This window comes from Camellia sinensis, chromosome 11, assembly GCF_055761805.1.
Source record: "Camellia sinensis isolate YWXY chromosome 11, ASM5576180v1, whole genome shotgun sequence".
NCBI classification, from domain to species: Eukaryota; Viridiplantae; Streptophyta; class Magnoliopsida; order Ericales; family Theaceae; genus Camellia; species Camellia sinensis.
In genome coordinates this window covers 42928271-42950920 of record NC_138971.1, presented here as the reverse complement: position 1 = coordinate 42950920, position 22650 = coordinate 42928271, and the positions used below count along the sequence as shown (strand labels likewise).

At 35.6% G+C, this 22650-nt stretch overlaps 1 protein-coding gene across 12 annotated transcripts; it reads right to left on the bottom strand.

Annotated features, from left to right (window-relative positions):
* Positions 1 to 341: 341 nt before the first annotated feature.
* LOC145801918 (nudix hydrolase 26, chloroplastic-like) lies at positions 342 to 4374 on the bottom strand. Of its 12 annotated transcripts, XM_082893790.1 has the most exons (8): positions 4248 to 4364; positions 3963 to 4163; positions 3835 to 3885; positions 2329 to 2421; positions 2026 to 2120; positions 1680 to 1754; positions 844 to 962; positions 342 to 745 (listed from the first exon to the last, which is right to left on the bottom strand). In XM_082893790.1, the coding sequence occupies exons 2-8, from the start codon at positions 4026 to 4028 to the stop codon at positions 684 to 686; spliced, it is 561 nt and encodes a 186-aa protein (XP_082749916.1). In that variant the 5' UTR covers positions 4029 to 4163; positions 4248 to 4364; the 3' UTR covers positions 342 to 683. The 12 variants fall into 12 exon arrangements, 9 of the variants coding, with proteins under 9 accessions (XP_082749916.1, XP_082749917.1, XP_082749918.1 ...); XM_082893791.1 differs by lacking the exon at positions 1680 to 1754 and having other exon boundaries at positions 4248 to 4374; XM_082893792.1 differs by lacking the exon at positions 1680 to 1754 and having other exon boundaries at positions 848 to 962.
* Between the last annotated feature and the right edge of the window lie 18276 nt (positions 4375 to 22650).

Below are 22650 nucleotides of genomic sequence, written 5' to 3'. Positions count from 1 at the left end.
TGCTTTTGAATATCATACTCGAAAAACATGGTAAATTGGATCACAATATGCGGTATGTAAAGATCAATTTTATTGGTAAGTAGATTTTTTTTTTTTTTTTTTTATTGTTTTCTAATTTCAATGTAGAGTAGGATAACATTCTGCAGTAAAATTTGATTACAATGGTAAATAACATTCAATTTCAGTAATCAGTAGCACTGCAAAAATCACCTCTTGTTTTGAGAAAAGCATCAGTTTTTTTATCTAATCTTACACATTATCAATCAATGGCTGAATTTTCTCTTTATCTGAATCTAATGGAAGGTCGATTTGGTTATAGTACCTAAAATCCACCGCTTACGTTGCTTGGAAAAATCGTCTCTATAACACACAAAAGCAAGGAACAAATGCCCTGCTTGAGTCGTAAAAATGATTAAAACATTCATTTCAGCAGGATTGAGACTCCCCAATACACTACAATATCTTGATTTCATGCGATCTCATTGAAAAAAAAAAAAAAAAAAAAATCTTTTTGTCGGAACCACATCAAAACTACCATTACTGTGGAAACATCTTTAAAAAAAGAAAAAGACAGAAAAAAAATTGCTTAATTGGTTGGGGTGAAGACTTTGAGTACACCAATTGCACAACTGTATACCCATGCCATGCCTTTTTTCAAGTTGTCTCAATCGGAACAAATCATTTTATTGACGATGCGGGGAAAAAGCTGTCAAAACTTCTCTGTAAACAGGCTTCTTGAAGTCCACTGCCCGCACAGAAAAATGCAGAAAATATGTAAAATAATGAAATGGCAAGACAACCAGTTTCAAACCATTATAGCAAAATGAGGTTAAGGAATTGCACCCACATGGTCAACTACTTGTTCCGGTGACATCCACGACCACGCACCAAACTCCGCCTTCTCAGTCCCATCACCCAAAAGGTTGATTTCGTCATCCTTTCCAGTGAATTTAAATAGGAACCTGCATTTATACACTGATTTTTCATGAAATATAGTGATTACAGATGGCATGATGAATTAGAACATCCAAAGCTTGAATCATATGCGCACATGTGAGTTAAAGACACAATGTATACGGGAATGTAACAGTGTAGCCTAACATAATAGGTGCATTCTTGCTCTAGACCGTTATGTAGATGATCAGAGATTGAGACTTATCGCATTCTAGCAATCCAATCAGGCATTCATTACAATTGTCTTTAGAAGAAATGCAAGCAAGTTCATGAATCAAGTAACTACCCAAATGAGTTGAAAGTTACTAAAAGAGTCCAAATGAAATCTGTCAGGGTTCAATCCAACTTCAGCAGAAATAAGAGCCCTGGGTCGTAATTTCATTAGTTTAGTTTCTAGATAGACAATGTAAAAATCACCCCGGCAGTAAGCTGGAATAAAATAGTTTTGATGAATTGACTGGAGGAATAAAATGGAAAAACTAATTTAGTTGATATAGCCTTGTTCACCTAGGGCCTTGACACAAACCAGGCAAGAAGTAGACCCATGCATCATTGAAGGGCAAGTCACAAGTTGAATACTTGGGAGCATTAGTCACCCATGGACTGTTCTAAATGTATGAAGTAACAATGCCAAGCACTTAAAAAGTGGCTGAGGGTAAGGGATGTGTCCGCTATATTTTAGTTGGAAATTCATCAAACAAGTATATTTTGTAATTTGAGCTCACCATAAAATTATAAATAAAGCTCCTATATTATGCACGAAATTCTCTAGTGCACCTCGCGAACACCACCATTTTAACCTAGAAAATAAAAAAGTATATTAAAATATTTGAATACTTTGCTGTGTCCCCATGGCCTTGGATGTGCGAATTAGATAAATCAGACACTTAGAGACATACCTGCTGAGCCGCATCACCCATCATGCATACTTGAGTCCATTTAACATAGGTCAATGTTAATTATGAATTAATTTGATCTGCACTTGATTATCCTAAATTTTGTTCATTTCCCCTGCCAAAAGAAACCTACAATGCAGCTTCACACCTATTTCAAATGTATAAAGATGCTCACCACTTTTGTGCTTGACCCTTCCAGTCTGAGCCCCATTGTCGGTTAAGTTTTTCCCGGACTTTTGGTGGGAAATCATATGTCAACCAATATGGTACCTGCATCAAGGATCAAAATTTTGTTTCGGTATATTGTTTTAATTAGCTTGGAAAAGAAACATTTTCAAATCATAAGAGAAATGACAAAAGAATTCGAAATATGAAAATGTCTACAAATGCAAGAAGAGTCAAATCTCAAGTCCAAAAGACTAACAAACCAACGCCAAAAAAGTTATAATGCTTAAGGAGTCAAATCTCAAGTCCAAACCTCTGCAAGAACTTCAGCCGAAGTAATTCCTGTTTCTTCTCTTAATTCCCTGATAGCTGCATCTCTTGGATCTTCATTTTCATCAATACCACCCTGTTCACCACACAATATTTTTCCATCTCATATGCATGGAAACCAAGCTTTCCAAGTAAGGAATACTCGTATAAGATTATAAGAAATCAGAACACAATTGCACTCTATTAGATGCATTGAAGTTTTAACAATTTATGCAAGTTTTGACATCACAACTACAACTCTAGACTACACACTAATTGTCCATTAAACATATCATAATGCTTTTCACCTGTTCAAGCTTTAAAATATTGACACACACATACCGAGAGAGAGAGAGAGAGACTAGCCTCCATAAATAATCACAACTTTGGGAATTCAAGAATGTTAGCTATGGTGCACTCTAATCTATCACAATCTGCCACTAAAGTATGGAGGGAGGGGGTAACGATAACAATCTAAACTGTTCAAAAACAACCAACCAAGAAAGTTCCAAAACCCACGATAATTATGAAAGAAATGAACAGAGAAGAAAAATAAAATAAAAACAATCTAGTCAATCTAAATTGTTATAAAAATGGCCCACTAGCATTACTAAGCTCCAAAACCCAAAAGAGTTGTTGCAACTGTTTCCAATTCTGAAACCAACATAAAATACACTCACCTAGAGTTCAGATAAAAAAATTAAAAAATAAAAACTGATTATTTAGTAGATTAGCACACGAATATGGAATGCAAAAATCAAACCACAGACCTATTGTAAAATCTAGTGCAACCTAATTTTTAGAACTCCCGAATTCTATGTTTAATGCTATAAGCAATACATATATCTATACTATTATAAAAAGTGTGCAACCAATTTGGTATGAACACCTTTATCATGTTTTTTTCTCATTCTTAAATTGTCCCTAGGTAACTGTGGATTTCAAATTTTATAACTTTTTTAAGTTTTTAAAAGCACACCTGCACACCTTGTCGTACATATATATATATATATATATTTGATGATGAGAAAATCCTTAAGCCAAGGCTAGCCCTTTGGCCACCAAGTCTTTCCTAAAGGGAGGTTTGAATTCCACTCTTAGGAGGGGAACGATGCAAGTTCAACACCCACCACGTGCTAATTTAACAACTAATCACTGAATTTCACCAATCAAAACAATAAAAAAGAAAGAAACCCATTAAGCCAAGGCCATTTTGGACCCAAGATAAACCCGGATACTTACAAATACCCACAAGCCACAAGTATCAGGTAAGCACACAGCCCAGACCATGAAACTTTCTCACAAATTTTTCTTTCCAAAATTGCACATTTTTTAAACCCCCCCCCCCCCAAAAAAAAAAAAATGAAGAAGAAGAAGAAGAAGAAAAAACCTTTTAAGATCAAACTGCTTCAACCATATATATGGATGTATATACACAAAATTCCAATGTAAAAATCGAAAAAGAAAACCAGACCCTGATCATCAATTAGCATTTTCAATTCAGGGTTACCTGTGGCATTTGCCAGGAGTCAGGTATATCGAGCCTCGAAGTAGCAAAAATCTTCACAACACAAACACAAGCATTTAGAGAAAGAATGAGAAACTAATTCTGGAGAGAGAATAGCACGAATTTGTGACCTTTTTGGAAGGATTGATGATACAAATGCCGACGATTCTTCTGTAACCTTCGGGAGGGGCTTCCATGGATGAGGATGACGAGAAATACGAAGCAGTTGAGCGATTACAAAGATGATTGAGACGGAGGAGTGGTAGGGTCGTGAATTTGTTGGATTTGAGAGGGTAATTTGGGGATGAGGATAGAGTAGGGTTAGAGAGGACCTGCAATGGAGGACGAGAGATTGGGAAATTAAAGAGGATGATGAATCTACATAAAGCCATAAAACAAACGTAGATACTTCCTACCTGTTCTACGAACTCTCTTCGTTTCTTCCTTTTTTTGTATTTTACATTATTACGTTAAAAAAAATCTAGTTGCACATAGATCGAGCATATATTTGAACATAAAAATTTATGTATCCGAATGATCAGTGAGATGATTGGTTAGCTCCAACCGTTACGGGATCTTCCAATCGTTCGACCAGTCGTCCAGTTGAACAGTTTCTTTGCATAGTATTACTATTAATTTAAATTTTAGTCAGATGATTGGTCAGTTCCAACTATTATGGTATCTGTCAATCGTTCGATCAACCATCCAATTAAACAGTTTCTGTATTTAGTTCTCTGTATAGTATTGCTATTAAGTTAAATTTTACTTTTTTTTTCTTTTTCAATTTCTTTTTTGAAAGTTTTTATTATTGAACAATAACCACTTAATTTTACTTGCCCCACCAAAATTTGCTAATCAATGAGTTTAACTTCGCACAAAATTTCTTCAGGAAAATAAAGTAAGGCATCGAATAAGCTAGAATGGCTTGTACTAGAGTTTTTATCAATATTTCTTGCCCCGCATGTGACAACAATTTCAACTTCCAACCTTGTAACTTGGCTAGCACTTGCTCAATGATGAAATCATATGCCTCTGCTTTTAACCTCCCCCAAAAGGGTGGAAGACCCCAGATGTTTCACATCATCAGGAGTTTCTCTAAATCCAAAATTAGAACGAATGCTTCCTCAGAGTAAGAGAGGGACATTGGGAGAGAATTGCACACTAGACTTGTCGAAATTTACCATTTGACTAGATGCCAAGCAACAAGAACTCAAAAAGACGACTCTACTAACAGCAAATGAGACAAAGTAAGACAATGCCTGGTAATTTTGAGGCCCAAAATATGTCTTTCATGAAGGCTTTGATTGACCAAATTTGACATAAAATTCGCAACTAAGATAAAGAGGTACGGAGAAAGAGGATCTCCCTGACGCAGCCCTTTAGATGGTTTAAAAGTACCCCTTTTTTCGCCATTGACAAAGATTGAGAAATTGATAGTGGTGACACATTTCAAAACCCATTGAATCCATTTCGGATAGAAGCCCATTCTACGCATTTGCTCAAATAAAAAGTCTCGCTCAACACAGTCATAGGCTTTATTAAAATCCAGCTTGATAGCCACGAAACCATCTCTTCTTTTTTTTCTTTTGTTTTAGGAAATGAAAGGCCTCATGTGCAACAATAGAATTATCCTGAATCATTCTCTCAGGAATGAAGGCAGATTGGTTGGGAGAAATTAAGGGTTTCAAAATTTGTTTCAACTGATTATCAAGAAGCTTTGTGAAAATCTTAACCGTGAAGTTACACAAGCTAATGGGCCTAAGTTGAAAGAGCTTAACAGGATGACTCACTTTAGGAATTAGCATTAGATTTATGTGATTTAGTTATTTGAGAATGTAGCCACCAATGAAGAAACTACGCACCGCCTTGCACACTTGGAGGCCAACCTCAACCCAATACTTCTGGTATAAGCACCCTGGAAATCTAACGCATTACTAGAAAAATAATTTTTTGCGTCTATTTTTTGTGACTAATTATTTGACCGTCGCAAAAAATATTATTTGCAACGGCAAATCAGCCAAAACAAAAACTTGTGAACCCACTCAGCCTAAGCAAAAACTTGCAAGCCTACTATTGGGAACCCACTCAGCCCAATTTATATTTTCCTTTTTTCTTAAACTCTCATTTCCCCCAAATTTGATTGTGTAAAACTTGCCCTAGACTCTCATTTTCCCCAAATCTAATTTCGCTCGATCGTGTCTGAGTAACCAGGTTCATTATTAGATCAAGAGCCCTCTCTTGATTTCGCTCTATAGATCACCATGGTCATCTAAAGAAGAGATCTCCAATGGTATGTTTCTCTCTCTCTCTCTCTCTCTCCCTCTCTCTCATCTCAGTGAGTCTCTTCGAATCATTCATTCGTATTTCAACTTATTCATCTCTCTACTTCGATCACTTGAACTCACTGTAATTTGTATTCAACTTCTTCATCTAAACTCACTGTAATTCGATCACTTTTTAGTAAATCAATTGATTTTTCCACCAGGTAATCTCATTCTAGAAACAAGCTTTGGTTTGAATCAATCCTTCCTCATCTGTTATTAATTTGAGAGAAATGAATCAAGAAATGAATATCAGAGAGCATTCACATTATCTTTGGTTTGTTATATCTCAGAGAGGATGACGCTATTAGTCTAGAAATTATTCAGCTAAAGAAGGGAATTCACCAAGAAGTTAGCGTGTAACACTTGCATCAAAGAATATTTCCCTTTTCTCAACTATATTTTACAGTATTTTTCAAGCAAAGTTCGTTAGTCTAAGCAAAATTGTTGCAACCTTGGTGAACATTTTTCTCCTTATATATCTATCTATCTCACTTGTAGCATTAACATGCTCTGTTCTTAATATATTTTACAATATGCTCCTTAGACTATAAGATCTGTAGAGGACTTCTAGTGCCACATAATATGCACTTCCAACAATATCATTTAGTCTTTCATCTGCATAAACAGTCATAAAAAAAGAAACATCTTATGAATTCAATGCTAAACTCTGCTGATATTAACTATTCTTTATAGCATCATATATCACAACTTTTGTTTTTCAATGTTCGGTCTAATGAAAATATAACCATTGCATATCTAGTACAAATATCTACCCAGTGACACAAGTCCATGGGAACACTTCTAGCAAACAACATGGAAGTTTGCATAAAAAAAAAGAAGGTAAGTTGATCTAAAACCCCATGTGGCGTGAACCCATTTTAATGGATTAATTACCTTCTAAACTACAAAACCCCAAATGCAGCCTCAAAACTCCTATCCTTAGTGCTATTTAACAAACCAAGCTGTTTGTTAAAGGATTGGACTCAGCTTGTAAGAGGCTTGCTTGGGCCTTTTCACTCAATCAAATGAGCCAAGCTTGACCTAAATTCTACTGATTTTATAATTGAGATAAACTGTTACTATCCTAATCCTAGTCCAATTAGGCACACATACAAAACATGCATTTTATTAAGAATTAGACTTAGGAACACTTCATAGACAAGCCAGATGATTGTAAAAGACATCCGTTTAATTGAATTGCTAGCTCATTTAATCACATAAACTGGCTAAACAAGGCAACCATGACACGAGAAATATCAAACTCAACTTGATTAGGAACTTTGATTAGGCCAGTGAATGTTAGGCAGAATAACTTTATTATAAAGCAGTACTGGATGGAAATAAAACACTGACACTACATAAATCCCCCATTTTCCCCTAAATCCATTTAATTTCAAATACATACCTAAATAATTTACAACATCTTATATTAGTATTATTATATTATACAATATGCAATATATAAAAATCATTAAGAAGTGTCCAAGTACCCGTGCTTGTACCCAATTTTTGTATATTTGTTCTAAGACTTAGGGTTTAAGGAGGCCAAACAATTGGACAAGCACCTGCACTTGAAACTCATACCCGAGTCTATGTAACCCATATGTAATGAGGTTAAAATTACATTAGTGTAGGAGTGATAACTGAGAATTTTTATGAATATCTATTAAGATAATGAACAAACTTAGGATGAACTATGTCTATTACTTGGTCTGATGAAATCAGAAAGGCCAAAATCAATAAGCTTCATATTCGCATCTTCGTTTCTAGAGGAGAAAAGGAAATTATGTAATGCAAGCAATTAGAAAGGCATTAATTACATAAAAAATATATCGACAATGGGGAATGTTTACTAAATGCAACAGAAAATAAGTTTTTTTACTTGGAAAGCTAAAAATAAATAAATAAAATTATGTGTCCTAATAATGCAAAATACAAAGATGTCAAGTTCAAGAAACAATAACCTCGGGCTTTAAGTCATGATGCACAACACCTTGAAGATGGAAAAATGCAACAACACTTAAAATTTGCACAATAATGAGTTTTGCATCCTCTACTGTGTATCTACCACCTTTGTAGCTAAGGAAAAGTATATAATAAGTTCAAATCAGACCTACCAAGAATAAAATAATTATCAAAACAATGTTCCTTATTACCTTGACAATACTATGTTGAGTAGTTCTCCACCTTCACACAATCTGATAACCAAACAAAAGCTTTATCAGACCCCGAAAAAAATATCCAAGAATGCAGGCAAAAAATTGATGTGGAACTCTAAATAAAAACTTTTGAGCACTAGCTCATAGACAAACATCAACATAACTAATGGTAGCAAGTAATTCCAATATTTTCAGGAAGAGTGAAACAGACATCTATCAATAATAAATCATTGATTATTAATGGAATACATGGAAGAAGAGAATAAAGAAAAGGAATATCCTAAAAGGTTTGAGGTAATACTCAATATTTGAACATCTTTCTTGCATCAGTCTTTTAAGCTTTTCATGATAAACTTCAAATTTAAAAATTGTTTGTTCAAATATTCTTGAGATGAATACATTATGGTCATTGCGCAGGGAACTTGATAAAGTTGCGATGGATAGACTTGTGGAGTTGGCTTTCAAAAAGCTTTTGGTAATTATTTCATTTCTTTGACAATCTTCTATTTGCTCATTCTTGAAGTGATGTTGTTTGGCAATATACTTTATAGTGGATGGTTGCTACTACATATTTTAGTAGCAGGGGAAGCATAATACAGAAATGATGTAAATGATCTCCTACAATTTGTTTTGTTAGAGTTTGTATGCAACTTTGTATGCGACTATGTAGGACATCATGGAAAGATCATAAAAGCAAGACAAAGTCCAAGTATTGGGTTCCATTCAAGAATGATCCGAACATTGCTTCTAGATTACCTAGTAACATAATGCCAACCCAGTGGAGGAAACTTGTGCAATATTGGACGAGTAAAGAAGTACAGGTATAAGCATTCTTTGTAAAACTTTAATTAATGTTTTAATGATAGGTAACTAATGTTTGATAGTCTAACCAATGTCACAGGCTATTGCTAAGAAGAATTCTTCTAATCGGGGTTTTCGTGGGCCTCCACATACGACCGGAAGGACATCTTTCTCAGATATTCGTTTTAATTTATTGATTTTGTGGTTGCACCTAAAGCATCATTTGAGATTGCATTTGGTGCTGCAGTTGCAGCCGCACCTAGTGCATTTGGTGTGACACTTGTGGCTGCAGCTGGGCTGCATCTAGTGCTGCACTTGTGACTTATTATGTTGTGACGACTTGAGCTCCTAACTTGAAAAAAATTACAGATGACACATAAAGGAGAGCGGATAGATAAGATGAGTCTCTGGAAGAGGGCACACAACCTGAATGATCCCAATGTGGTGGCAATTGTGGTATGCCTATGGTTTAAAAGTTTTTACACATATTTTTCTTTTAACCAAACATTGTCCTTATATTTTCAAAATGTAGGAGGAATACAATGTGCATCTTTGGAAAGTTTCTAAGGAGCAACATACAATTGAGTATTGCGCTTAAATTTACCATAAAATCGTTGGGAAGGATGGACATGGGTATTGTAAGACCTATGGGAGAGGAGTGCCCTGACGTGCGGTGTATGCGCGAGGCAACGGCCCATCCCAATCATTAGCAGCCCCTTCATTTATTGATGAGATCACACAGCGTGTGACACAAGACGTTGAGTCTAGGTTCACTACAACAATCAAGAACCTGACAGCACGTGCTTTGTTCTTAGAGTCATAGGGTGTAGCTAGGAGTACGAGCTTGAGAGATATGCAGTACTTACAAATTGATGAATTTTACGTTTTATCAATTTGTATATATATATATATATGGAAATTATTAACATATTATACTGACATATTGTAGGTGTCAGATGCATCTAGTGCGCAACAAGCTTCAAAAGAAAATGAATAGGTATGCCACTATTCGAATAAACATTAAGTAGTCCATAATCTAATTTGGAATTGGTTGTTGCTAATAACTTCAAACTTTGAACATCAACTTTTGCATCTTTGAGAATATGATGGCGCTCTAGGACTTTTCTCAAATTGCATGATATGAGAGATCACGTAAATAATTCTGAGGTTATCAATTTTTTTTATTTTTTTTTAAACAATGAGAGTCTTGATTTTGTTCTTGATCTTGTGAGGAAGGAGGCTAAGAATTGTGATTGCTTATAAGGTATTTTCAAGTTCTCACATGGTTTTTTTTTTTTTTAGTTCTAAATTTACCTTCCCATTATTTCTAAGATGATTTTGGCTTCTAAAACTGATGCCTTTAATTTATCACTTATTACCTTGAAAATTTATTTGTTAACGTGGTAGTAATTATTGTTGGAAATTTGGTTTTATAAGGCTTATTTTGGGCTAACTTTGAACCCCAAATTGAGTGGGCCCCATACATCTTTTGGGGTGGGTCCGAAGAGGTGACGTGTTCCTTGCCGCATGGCAAGTCACACGGTGAAGACGGTTCGTCAAAACTATTTATGAGTGAATGGGAAATTGACGTCGTTTTCGGGTTCGTGGAATGGACAATTAAAGAAGTAAATGTGGGTTTCCTTGAAATGAGTTGTCCCACATTGAAACTTTAAGAGAGCTTGTGTATGTATACAAGCTCTAGATTACAACACTTGGGTTGGGCCACAAGGGACACCCCAAGTTTATAGAAGGAAGGAGTTATGGATAAAGTGAACCTCAGCCCAAACCACCACTTGCGCGCGCGCTGCTGCCGCTGACCGGCCGAGCCGTGCCGTGTCGGGCGTGGGTGTGGGTTGGGTCAGTTCTTATATTAATTTATTCGAATTTTTAATGAAATCAAATTCAAATTTGGTACCAAAAATTGAATTAATTTTCTGTCCATTTTTATCTCCTCCAGTCCGAAATTTCCTAGCAGATTCAACTGGTTTTGCAGTTATTAAACTGCCAGAAATTTCTGCAGTTACACAGATTCAAACTGTATAGTTCAAACAGATTAATCTGTCCAGTAGATCTGTTGAATTTTGGACTGCATCTGTTTATTCAAAATTTGCACCTATTTGGTTCAAAATTGAACCTGTTCGGGCAGATTATATTCCTATAAATACCAGCATTTCCAGCAGTGTTTGGGCATGAAAGGTATCCAGGAAAAATCTGTTTCCTTCCCGATTTTGCTCTCTTTGCATTATTCTTCATATTAGATTTTAGGGAAAAATTAAGAGAGTATAGAACACAAGGTTTTGTTCGCCGTACAAGTTGTTTGGAATGCTACTACAATTTGTGAAGATCATTGTATCCTGGGAGATATATGTCATTTGTCCGTAAGCACTGTTGTGGGGCGAATTTGTCTTAAGGACAGAGTGTCACACACTCAACTTGATCTTTAATTTTCTTTCGATTCGGTAAAATAAATTATGTAAGTTATTTATTTTATTTTGTTTGATTTGGTTTCAAATTTATTTATGATACACAGAAGATTGTCCCAACAATTTTAAGACAGATTCGAATTATTCTGTTTACAGAATTTTTTGTTTATTTCCTTTCTTCTTTCTTCTTACAAAAATTATTTTCTGTGCTTTTACAAAATAATATTCTGGTTAAAAAACAAATAGTAATAATATACTGTTTGAAAGATAGTAGTAATATACTGTCTATTTTCTTTGACAACACTAGCAGTAATATACTGCTGTCATTAACAATTCAGAATATTTATTTGTGGAATCTTGTCAGAAATTAATTTTGGTTTTCAGAATTATTTCTGAGTATTCGTTAATTAAAATTCTGGTTCATTATTTTAATTATTGAAGTGACTACAAAAATTTAATTTTCTGTGTGGAATTAATTTGGTTAAATAAAATTTTATTTTATTTTCAAATTAATTGAAAATAAAAGTTACAATTCTTGTTTCTTTTATTTTACAGAATTTAATTCTGTGGTTTTGGTTTAAATTTTCTGTGTAGTATAAAATTCTAATTATAATTTTATTTTATAATTTAGAATTCATGGCTACTGAAACTGGTCAAACCAATGCCCAAATAAGTACTAGTGTGGTGGCTGCAATTACTCCAACCCCTCCTATTGTGACTGTGCCAGTCAATCACGATGAGAAGCCAGAGAAGTTCTCAGGAACTGATTTTAAAATATGGCAACAGAAAATGTTGTTCTATCTTACAACTCTGAACCGGGCTCGTTTTCTCTGTGAGAATACTCATACTCTGAATGAGGATGAAACTGACCGGCAAGTGGTTGTTGTGGTCGATGCCTAGAAATATACTAATTTCCTTCATCGAAACTACATCTTGAACGAACTTGATAACACACTATACAATGTCTACAGTCCTATCAAGACAGCAAAGGAACTTTAGGAGTCTTTGGAGAAAAAGTACAAAACAAAAGATGCTGGCTCAAAAAAATTTGTGGTTGGTAAATTCCTGGACTTTGTGATGGTTGCTTGTAAGACTGTGATCAGCTAAGTTCAAGATCTCCAAATCATTCTGCATGACATTCATGCAGAAGGCATGTCTCTCAGTGAATCCTTCCAAGTTGCAGCCTTAATTGAGAAATTACCACAAAGCTGGAAGGAATTCAAGAACTACCTCAAACACAAGCACAAAGAAATGCCTTTGGAAGAATTGATTGTGCGTTTGAGGATTGAGGAGGAAAACCGTAATTCAGAGAAGCGGACTGGTAAGCATCCAATGGAGTCAAAGGCAAATGTGGTGGAACATGCTCCGAAAGCCAAGAAACGGAAGTTTTCTAGAGAAAGTTCATCACAAGGCTCTAAAGGAGAGGGGGGAACTAAAAAGTACAAGTTTAATGGCAAGTGTTACATCTGTGACAAAGAGGGACATCGGGCTAAAGATTGTCGTAGCAAAGGCAAAAGCAAAAGAAGAATAAGCAAGAAGCCTGCTCAAGCTAATATGACCGAAGTGGACAATATTTCCAATGGTGTAGACGACATAAATCTTTTTGCAGTTGTTTCCGAGGCAAACCTTGTTGGAAATCCGAAGAAATTGTGGGTGGACACTAGTGCTACTCGCTATATCTGTGCCGACAAAAAGATGTTCACATCTTATTCTACAGTGGACAACGGTGAATAACTTTTTATGGGCAACTCCTCAACTTCCAAAGTTGAAAAACAAGGAAAGATTGTACTTAAGATGACATCTGGAAAGGAACTCACTCTCAACAATGTGTTACATGTACCAGACATTCGCAAGAATCTTATTTCCGAAACTTTATTGAATAAAAATGGGTTTAGGCTAGTTTTTAAAAGTGACAAATTTGTACTTACCAAAAATGGAATGTATGTAGGAAAAGATTTCATGTCTGATGTCCTTTTCAAAATGAATGTAATGACTATTGTACCCTCTGTTATTAATAAATATACATCTTCTTCTTACTTGCTTGAGTCTTCAAATTTATAGCATGGTAGACTTGGACATGTTAATTATGGATCTTTGCATAGATTAATTAATATGGAATGTTTACCTAAATTTGACATTGATTCAAATCATAAATGTGGAATTTGCGTTGAGGCAAAATTATCCAAAACTCTTTTTTATTCAATTAAAAGAAGTACAGAACCACTTGAATTAATTCATAGTGACACTTGTGATTTTAAATCAATTCAAACTAGAGGTGGGAAAAAGTATTTTATCACTTTTATAGATAGCTATACTAGATATAGTTATTTTATTTAATTCGAACCAAGGATGAAGCTTTGGAAACTTTCATTCAATATAAGAATGAAGTTGAAAATCAACTTGGTAAGAAAATCAAAAAACTAAGAAGTGATAGAGGTAGTGAATATGAATTACCTTTTAGTGAGTTTTGTAAAGAACGTGGAATAATTCATCAAACCACTGCTCCTTACTCACCTCAGCAAAATGAAATTGCTGAACGGAAAAATAAAACTTTAAAATAAATGATGAATGCCATGTTAATAAGTTCTGGATTAACTCAAAACTTGTGGGAGGAAGCAATACTTTCTGCTAATTATATACTTAATAAAGTACCCCGAAAGAAAGTGAATCAAACACCTTATGAATTGTGGCATGGGAGAATACCATCCTACAAAATACTTAAAAGTGTGGAGGTGTTTGGCTAAAGTGGCTATTCCTAGTCCTAAAAAAACTAAGATAGGTCCTAAAACCATTTATTGCATTTTCATTGGTTATGCCACGAATAGTAGTGCATATCGATTTTTGATTCATAAGTCAGAACATTCCGAAATGCATATAAATACTATTATTGAATCTTAGAATGCATCTTTCTTTGAACATGTATTTCCAAATAAAACTGGACAAGAGACTAGTACTAACAAAAGATCTCATGATGCTATTTACTAGTCAGGATCAAGAACATGATCAAGAACAAGAGCAAGAGATAGATTAAAATGAGGAAAAGGAACCTAGGCGTAGTAAACATGCTAGAAGCTCAAAATCTTTTGATCCAGATTTTCTAACTTTTTTGTTAGAAAATGAGCCTTAACTTTTAAAGAGGCTATGTCCAGTCCTGATGCTCCTTTATGGAAAAAGGTTGTCAATAGTTGAATTCATCTTGCAAAATCACACTTGGGAATTAGTGGACTTACCACTAGGTTGTAAATCTATTGGGTACTAGTGGATTTTCAAAAGAAAAATGAAAGTGGATGGATCAATTGACAAATAGAAGGCAAGACTTGTGGTCAAAGGGTATAGACAAAAAGAAGGTCTTGATTATTTTGACACATACTCACCGGTTACTAGAATAACCTCCATTAGAATGTTAATTGTTATTGTGTCTTTGCACAATCTAGAAATTCATCAAATGGATGTGAAAACCGCTTTCTTAAATAGTGAGTTAGATGAAGAAATTTACATGGAACAACCATTAGGTTTTTCTATTCCAGGAAAAGAAAAGAAAGTGTGTAAATTGGTTAAATCATTATATGGTTTAAAACAGGCACCAAAGCAATGGCATCAGAAATTTGACAAGGCAATGATGTCAAATAGATTTAAAATTAATGAGTGTGACAAATGTGTTTATATTAAAAATACAGACAAATTATGTTATTGCATGTCTTTATGTGGATGATATGCTCATCATAGGTAGTAATAATGATATATTTAAAACTACCAAGAAAATGTTGAATAAACATTTTGACATGAAAGACATGGGGATTGCTGATGTAATTCTTGGTATGAAAATCACCAAAACATCAGAAGATTATGCTTTATCACAATCTCATTACATTGAGAAAATACTTGACAAATTTAGTAAAAATGATGATCATTTTGCTAGAACACCTATGGATGTTAATTTGTTTCTTTATAAGAATGTACGGGAAAGTATTTCTCAATTAGAGTATGTCCAAATTATTAGAAGCTTAATGTACTTTATGAACTGCACTCATCCGGATATAGCTTATGCAGTAAGTAAATTAAGTAGATATACGAGTAACCCAGGAGTACAACACTGGAGAGTAATTATAAGGGTTCTAAGATATCTCTGATTTACTCGTAACATTGGGCTAAATTATACTAGATATCCAGCAGTACTTGAAGGATACTGCGATGCAAATTGGATATCGGATACTAGGGACTCAAAGTCCACCAGTGGGTATGTCTTTACTCATGGTGGTGGGGCTGTATCTTGGAAATCAAACAGACTTGCATTGCTAGGTCTACTATGGAATTAGAATTCATAACTTTAGATAAAGTTGGGGAAGAAGCCTAATGGCTTTGTCACTTCCTTGAAGATATTCCAATGTGGCCACAACCAGTGCCTGCTACATGCATACATTGTGATAGTCAATCAGCAATAAGTAGAGCACAGAGTCATATGTATAATGGTAAGTCACGACACATTCGTCGTCGACATAACACCGTAAGGCAACTACTTTCTAATGAAATTATTTCCATTGAATATGTGAAGTCTAAAGACAACATAGCAGATCCACTAACCAAAGGGTTAGCAAGAGAGCTAGTTGATAATTCATCGAGGGGAATGTGACTTAAGCCTATTAAATAAGAGTTACCACAATGGCAATCCAATCTAGTTGACTGGAGATCCCAAGATCTAGGTTCAAAGGGACAACCGAGTTGAGTATGACTCAGAAGAATCACTGAGGAGTCAAACTGCTACCCATTTCTATGATGAAATAGTGATGTCTACAGCGTTTTAGGTTAAGTAATACTTTTAATGATTCTTATATCTAGGTAAACCTAGTGGAGTTGCAGGATACTTTTCATAAGAATCAATTATGTGAGTGTGAACTGGGCCGGTTCTATAAGATTTATGAAAGGCTACAATTCTCTAAAGCACTCATAAAAAACCAGGTTGTTCAGGGCCAAAATGAACACAATAGTGAGAACTAAACTGTATCTGAGGATATTCTGTGTGAGTTCTATTATTTTGATTTACACAAACGGCTGAACAGTTCAAGACATCATGTTCACTAGTTAACTAGTAAATCCGATAGTGTCTCACAAGAAAAGGTTTAAAGCCAAAAACTACCTATCCTTCGCAGAATATTTCCAATTTCTGTACTCTCTGTAATTAGATCATGCTGTTGCATTTTTTCTCCGTCAGATTCCATTCATGTCGGGGATTGTTGGAAATTTGGTTTTATAAGGCTTATTTTGGGCCAACTTTGAACCCAAAATTGAGTGGGCCCCAAACGTCTTTTGGGGTGGGTCCGAAGAGATCACGTGCTCCTTGCCGCATGACAAGTCACCCGGTGAAGACAGTTCGTCAAAATCATTTATAAGTGAATGGGAAGTTGATGTCGTTTTCGGGTTCGTGAAATGGACAATTAAAGAAGTAAATGTGGGTTTCCTTGAAATGGGTTGTCCCACATTGAAACTTTAAGAGAGCTTGTGTATGTATATAAGCTCTAGATTATAACACTTGGGTTGGGCCTCAAGGGGCACCCCAAGTTTGTAGAAGGGAGGAGTTATGGACAAAGTGAACCTTAGCCCAAACCACCACACGCGCGCACGCCGCCGCCGCCTAGGGATGGCAATTTGAACTTGCCCCAAGGGGACCCGACCCCCCGACCCCAAAATGAGCGATTTTTTCCCGAAAAATACCCCTGACAGGCCGGGGATGGTATTTAAAAATAAATCCCCGATGATGTTCGAGCCGGGGACGGGGATACATTTTCCAACCCCGGCCCGGCCTCGCCTCCGCCCCGTTCAACCCCCCGATTCTGTTCATATATGTATAAATATAAATGTGTGCTGTGTGTTTATATATATATAATATACATGTGTGTGTGGTGTGTGTGTTTGGTACAAACATAACACAGGATATATATGTGTGTGGTGTGTGAGTTGGCACAACAAACAACACAGAGGCACCATCTGGTCTGGCCCCTCTCTCTTTTCTCTCTCTCACTCTCACTCTCACTCTCTTAACACACAACCACAGAACAGAGCTCCCTCACCGCTGACTCATCTCCCTCTCACGGTAGGTATCCCCGTCTCTCTCTCTCTCTCTCTCTCTCTCACGGATCTCCTCATCTCTCTCTATCTCTCATGGATTTACTTCTCTCTCTCTTTTCTTTTTTTTTGCTTTTGTTCTTCAGATCTGGAAAATGGTGGAGGTGGAGATGAAGATGAAGATGTTGATGAAGATCTGTTGGTGATGAAAATGTTTTTTAATCTGTTAGATCTATTGATGTTGTTGTTGATGAATTTATTTTCTGGAGCTATTTTTTTTTTTTTTTTGGCCGGGTATTTTCGGGGTTGGGGAAACCTGATCCCCGTGGGGGATTGGGGCCGAGGACGGGGGAGTTTCCACCATCAGGGATCGGAGACGGGGAGGGTGATCCCCGGCCCCGCCCCGTTGCCATTCCTACCGCCGTTCGTCCGTCCGACCGGCCGAGCCGTGCCCGGCGTGAGTGTGGAATGTGGGTTGGGTCGGTTCTTATATTAATTTTTTGGACAAAATTTATTTGAATTTTTAATGAAATCAAATTCAAATTTGGGGCCAAAAATTGAATTAATTTTCTGTCCATTTTTATCTCCGTCGGTCCGAAATTTCCTAATTCAACTGGTTTTACAGTTATTAAACTGTTAGAAACTGCTGCAGTTACACAGATTCAAACTGCACAGTTCAAACAGATCAATCTGTCCAGCAGATCTGTTGAATTTTGGACTGTCTAGCAGATCTATTGAATTTTGGACTACATCTACTCATTCAAAATTTGCCCCTTTTCGATTCAAAATTGAACCTGTTCGAGTAGATTATATTCCTATAAATACCAGCATTTCCAGCTGTGTTTGGGCATGAAAAACATCCAGGAAAAATCTATTTTTTTCCCGATTTTTCTATCTCTTTGCATTATTCTTCATATTAGATTTTAGGGAAAAAATAAAAGAGTATAGAACACAAGGTTTTGTTCGTCGTACATGTTGTTTGGAGTGCTACTACAATTTGTGAAGATCAATATATCCTGGGAGATAAACGTCATTTGTCCGTAAGCACCGTTGCGGGGCGAATCTATCTTTGTAGGATTCTTTCAAGAACTCTTTGTTATTGTTGTACACTTTTTTTTTTTTTGAAGAAAGAGAATTTCATTAAGAGAAGAAATGGAAAATGTTGAGATTTTTGCAAATATGTCTTTACGTTTATAGTATATAATATTTGAATATATATACATATATATCTATATATATATATGATTGTAGGTATTTTTTTTTTGCGACGGTAAGAAGATGGTCACTAATACATTGTAAGGCATTTTTTAAACTTTTTTGCGACGTCAAAATATCAGTAACTATAAGTAGGTTAGGCAGTCGTAAATAGTTTGCGACTGCTGTTTTGTGGTCGTAAAAAGTATTTGTCACCCCCACGTTCGCGACTCTCATTTGCCGTTGCATGGGCCGTCTCAAAAAGTCTTTTGCGACAGTTTTTTTATTATTTGCGATAGCTTATAACGGTCGCAAAAAAGTACTTTTTTTAGTAGTGACGTGACAAAGGATTTGATTGAACCAAGCTGAAAAATTGCTGACTTTTATTTCCGAATCACTAATAGGTCTTACCAAGAGTTGGTTCATATCAGCTGAGATGATTGGGTTCACAACTAATAGTCTCCCTCAAATTCCTTGGCCCAACACTCTGAAACAGGTTGGAGAAATAACCCAGTAAACGGTTGTTAATGTCTTGCTCCGTTTGAAGCCGAACTCCCTTCTCATTTTGCAATCTCAAAATCTAATTCCGTTGGCTGCGTTGGATCATTGAAGCATAAAAAAACTGAGAATTCCTATCACCATAGTTCAGACATCGGATCCTCAAACGTTGATGTAGAAACATCTCCTCTCGAGTAAGAGCACCATCCAACTCAACCTTTAACTGATTCTGCACAAGTGCATCCTTTTCCAAAAAGGGTTGATTTTGAAGAGATGCTAATTGGGCTTAAAGATGAAGAATCTGAATTTTATTATTCCCAAAGGTCTGCTTACTCCACACCTTCAGCCTTCCTTGCAAGATTTAAGCTTGGAGACTAGCTAGATCATTGGAGAATCGATGTGAGGTCCTTTCCATTTTGACCGAATGACCCTAGCACAATCCGGGTTTGATGTCTACATATTTTCAAACTTGAAAATCCGAGGAACCTTCTTGAGCAGAACAGAACAATTGAGAATCAAAGGACAATGATTCGAGCTGAATTGAACCTCATGAAAAACTTTTGCACACGGGTACAAGGATCTCCACTCCATCGTGGCAACAACTCGGTCCAACCTTTCACAAATATTACCTGCACCCACCATTGAGCCCTCTTCGCTACATAATCGGAGTAGCGATCATGATGATCAACGTCGTATTACCCCTCCTTCTCCTTTCCACAGACCCAGTCCCTAATCTCATCCGTACGGCTCCTCCTCTGCCTCAGTCCCTTCTCTCACCTCCAACACTCTCGGTCGCTTCCCCTCCGTCCAATGCATCGTCGGCTCCAGCACCGGCCTTGACCACGTTGACCTCGCCGACGCTGCTGACCACTTCTTCCCTGACATGAGTAATTCATTCTCACCGTGTGATTTTCAATGGTTGTGCAAAACTGAGAAATTTCTCAATTTTTTATAGTTTTAAAATTGAAAATATTATCATTTTGTGAAGAAAAAAAAAATGATAAATTCTCAGTTTTAACACTAAAAAAAATTGAAAATTTTCTCAATTTTACTGGATATTTTTGCAAACTGAAATCATTCTCAATTTTAAATTGAGAACATTCTCAATTTTGGAACTGAGAATGTCTCAGTTCTTACCTACAAACCAAATCTTCAGGCCCATCTCTTTAGTCGATTTAATATGTTCTATTCTAAACCTTGAAACATATTTCAACTCAAAAAGTCTCAAACACAAATCCGTCAAACGCCGAAATCAATATATGTATAATAGCGAATCAAATCGAGAAATCCTTCAAGATACTTCGAAATTGTATCTTCATCCACTTCCCATAACTGATTTGATTTTGTTTTTAGTAAATAACGTCAATGTTGTTATATATATACATATATATATATATATAACTATTTGGATTGAAAGGCAAAAATGTCTTCTTATCTATAAATAGGACTTATTGGTTCAAAAACGTTTGGACAAGACTAAAGCTACTACTAAATATGCAGATAGGACTTTTAGGTAATTAATCATTTTTTTTTTCTTTGGAAAGAAAACTATTCAGAATATTGTAATGATGTCTAATGGGCCGTTATGGCCGTTACAATACCGCTACGGTCGTTAAGTAACACTAAAACGGCCGTTACACGTGAATTTCCATCACATAATAGGTAGTGCTCTTACCACCGCAACCGTTACGTAACACTGCTTTTAAAACCTTGAATGGGACTATCATTTTGGGACATCCCCCAAAATGGAATAAATAATAATGGACCAACAAAATGAAACGGGAGTAACATGAATCCTATGAGTGAATTCCCAAACCGGAAAAAATATAAGAAAATACCTACTAGAAAAAAAATATATAAACTATTATCTTTAATAAATAAAAAATCTCTACACAAAGAGTAAAATAGTTTTGACATGGATCATGTGCGCATGGAGATTTTTAATTAAGTTTATGTATAGTTTAATGGGAAAATTACTTGAAAATCTCACTTTAGAAATTTGTAGTATATACCATGAAGTCATTTTTTTTTTATTTTTTATAGACACCGTAGGTCTTGTTCATTTGGAAACATTTTCTATGAGATCCTATTTAATATATTATTGTGTCATGTCAAGACATTTTCGCCCTTATTGATTGTTGGGCTCATTATTATTATTATTTTTTTTTTTGGGGGGGAGGGGGGGGAGGGTTCGAATGTGTTACATTTTCCAAACGTGGCTAATAAAGCCCTTAGTTTATTTTTCCAAACATGGCTAATATAGAACAAATAAAAAAGCCCATAGTGTACTTTTTCCAAACGTGACCATTCCAAATGTGGCTGGTGTATATTCCAAACGTGGCTAATACAGAACAAATAAAAAATGTCTTAGTGTACTTTTTACAAACGTAAAACGTGGCCAGTGTATTTTCCAAATGTGGCTTATACAGAACAAATAAAAAAGCACTAAGTGTACTTTTTCCAAACGTAACCCTTAGTTTATTTTCCAAATGTGGCTAATATCACTACAAGAAATGTCACTTTTGGCTACCAAAATATTGGTCGCCAAAAGTCCAATATTTAGTCGCTGAAACGATTTAGCGACTAAAATATTTGGTCGCCAAGGTCGTCGCCTTTGCCCTGTCGGCGATAGTATTGGCTACTAAATTTCGTTTGGTCGCCGAAAGTGACCACATTTGGCTACTAAAATTAGTTTAGTCGGCAAATGTTATGTTTCCGCCACTAAACCTTTAGTCGCCGAATGAGGCTTTTTGGCTACTAAGTTGTTGTGGTCGGGGAAGGTGTCACCTTTAGCTACTAAATAATTAGTCGCCGAAAGTACACTTTTAGCTACGAAACATTATTTAGTCGGCAAAAGGTGTATTCCGTGACTAAAAATTTAGTGGCCAATTGTTTCTTTCTCTCATTCTCAATTGTTTTAGCTACTAATTATTTGGTCGCCAAAACTTTTTGGGTTATGTTTTGCTACTAAATTATTAGTCACCAATACATTTGATTACATATTTGGCTACCAAAATATTTGGTAGCCAAATGCTTTAACGTGTTTTTTTTTTTTTTTTTAAATTTCTAAACAACCTGTACCCTGTATAAACAATATAATCCATCAACACTAAATCTGTTATCAAGCATTCAACAATGTGCACACATTTTAGCTCCAACCATCCAAAACATTAATATTGAACGTCCAATTCTATATATAATACAAATTCTATACGAACCAAGTCTAATCCAACGTCAATAATTTCATTTCATACATAATACAGGACTAACCAAATTAATTAACAAAAAGGACATATGTACCACAACCTAAATTAGCATATATGCTAATTTCTACCATGCCAAATTAGCTACCATTTACCA

What these genes read in the sequence shown, in the direction of transcription:
- LOC145801918 (XM_082893783.1), bottom strand. Translation starts at nt 4,223, where the DNA reads ATGGCTTTATGTAGATTCATCATCCTCTTTAATTTCCCAATCTCTCGT. An exon ending in CGGCTGAAGTTCTTGCAGAG is followed by an intron (nt 2,121 to 2,328) that starts GTTTGGACTTGA and finishes TCCTTGATGCAG; the next exon opens with GTACCATATTGGTTGACATA. An exon ending in ACAAGTAGTTGACCATGTGG is followed by an intron (nt 746 to 843) that starts GTGCAATTCCTT and finishes CTGTGCGGGCAG; the next exon opens with TGGACTTCAAGAAGCCTGTT.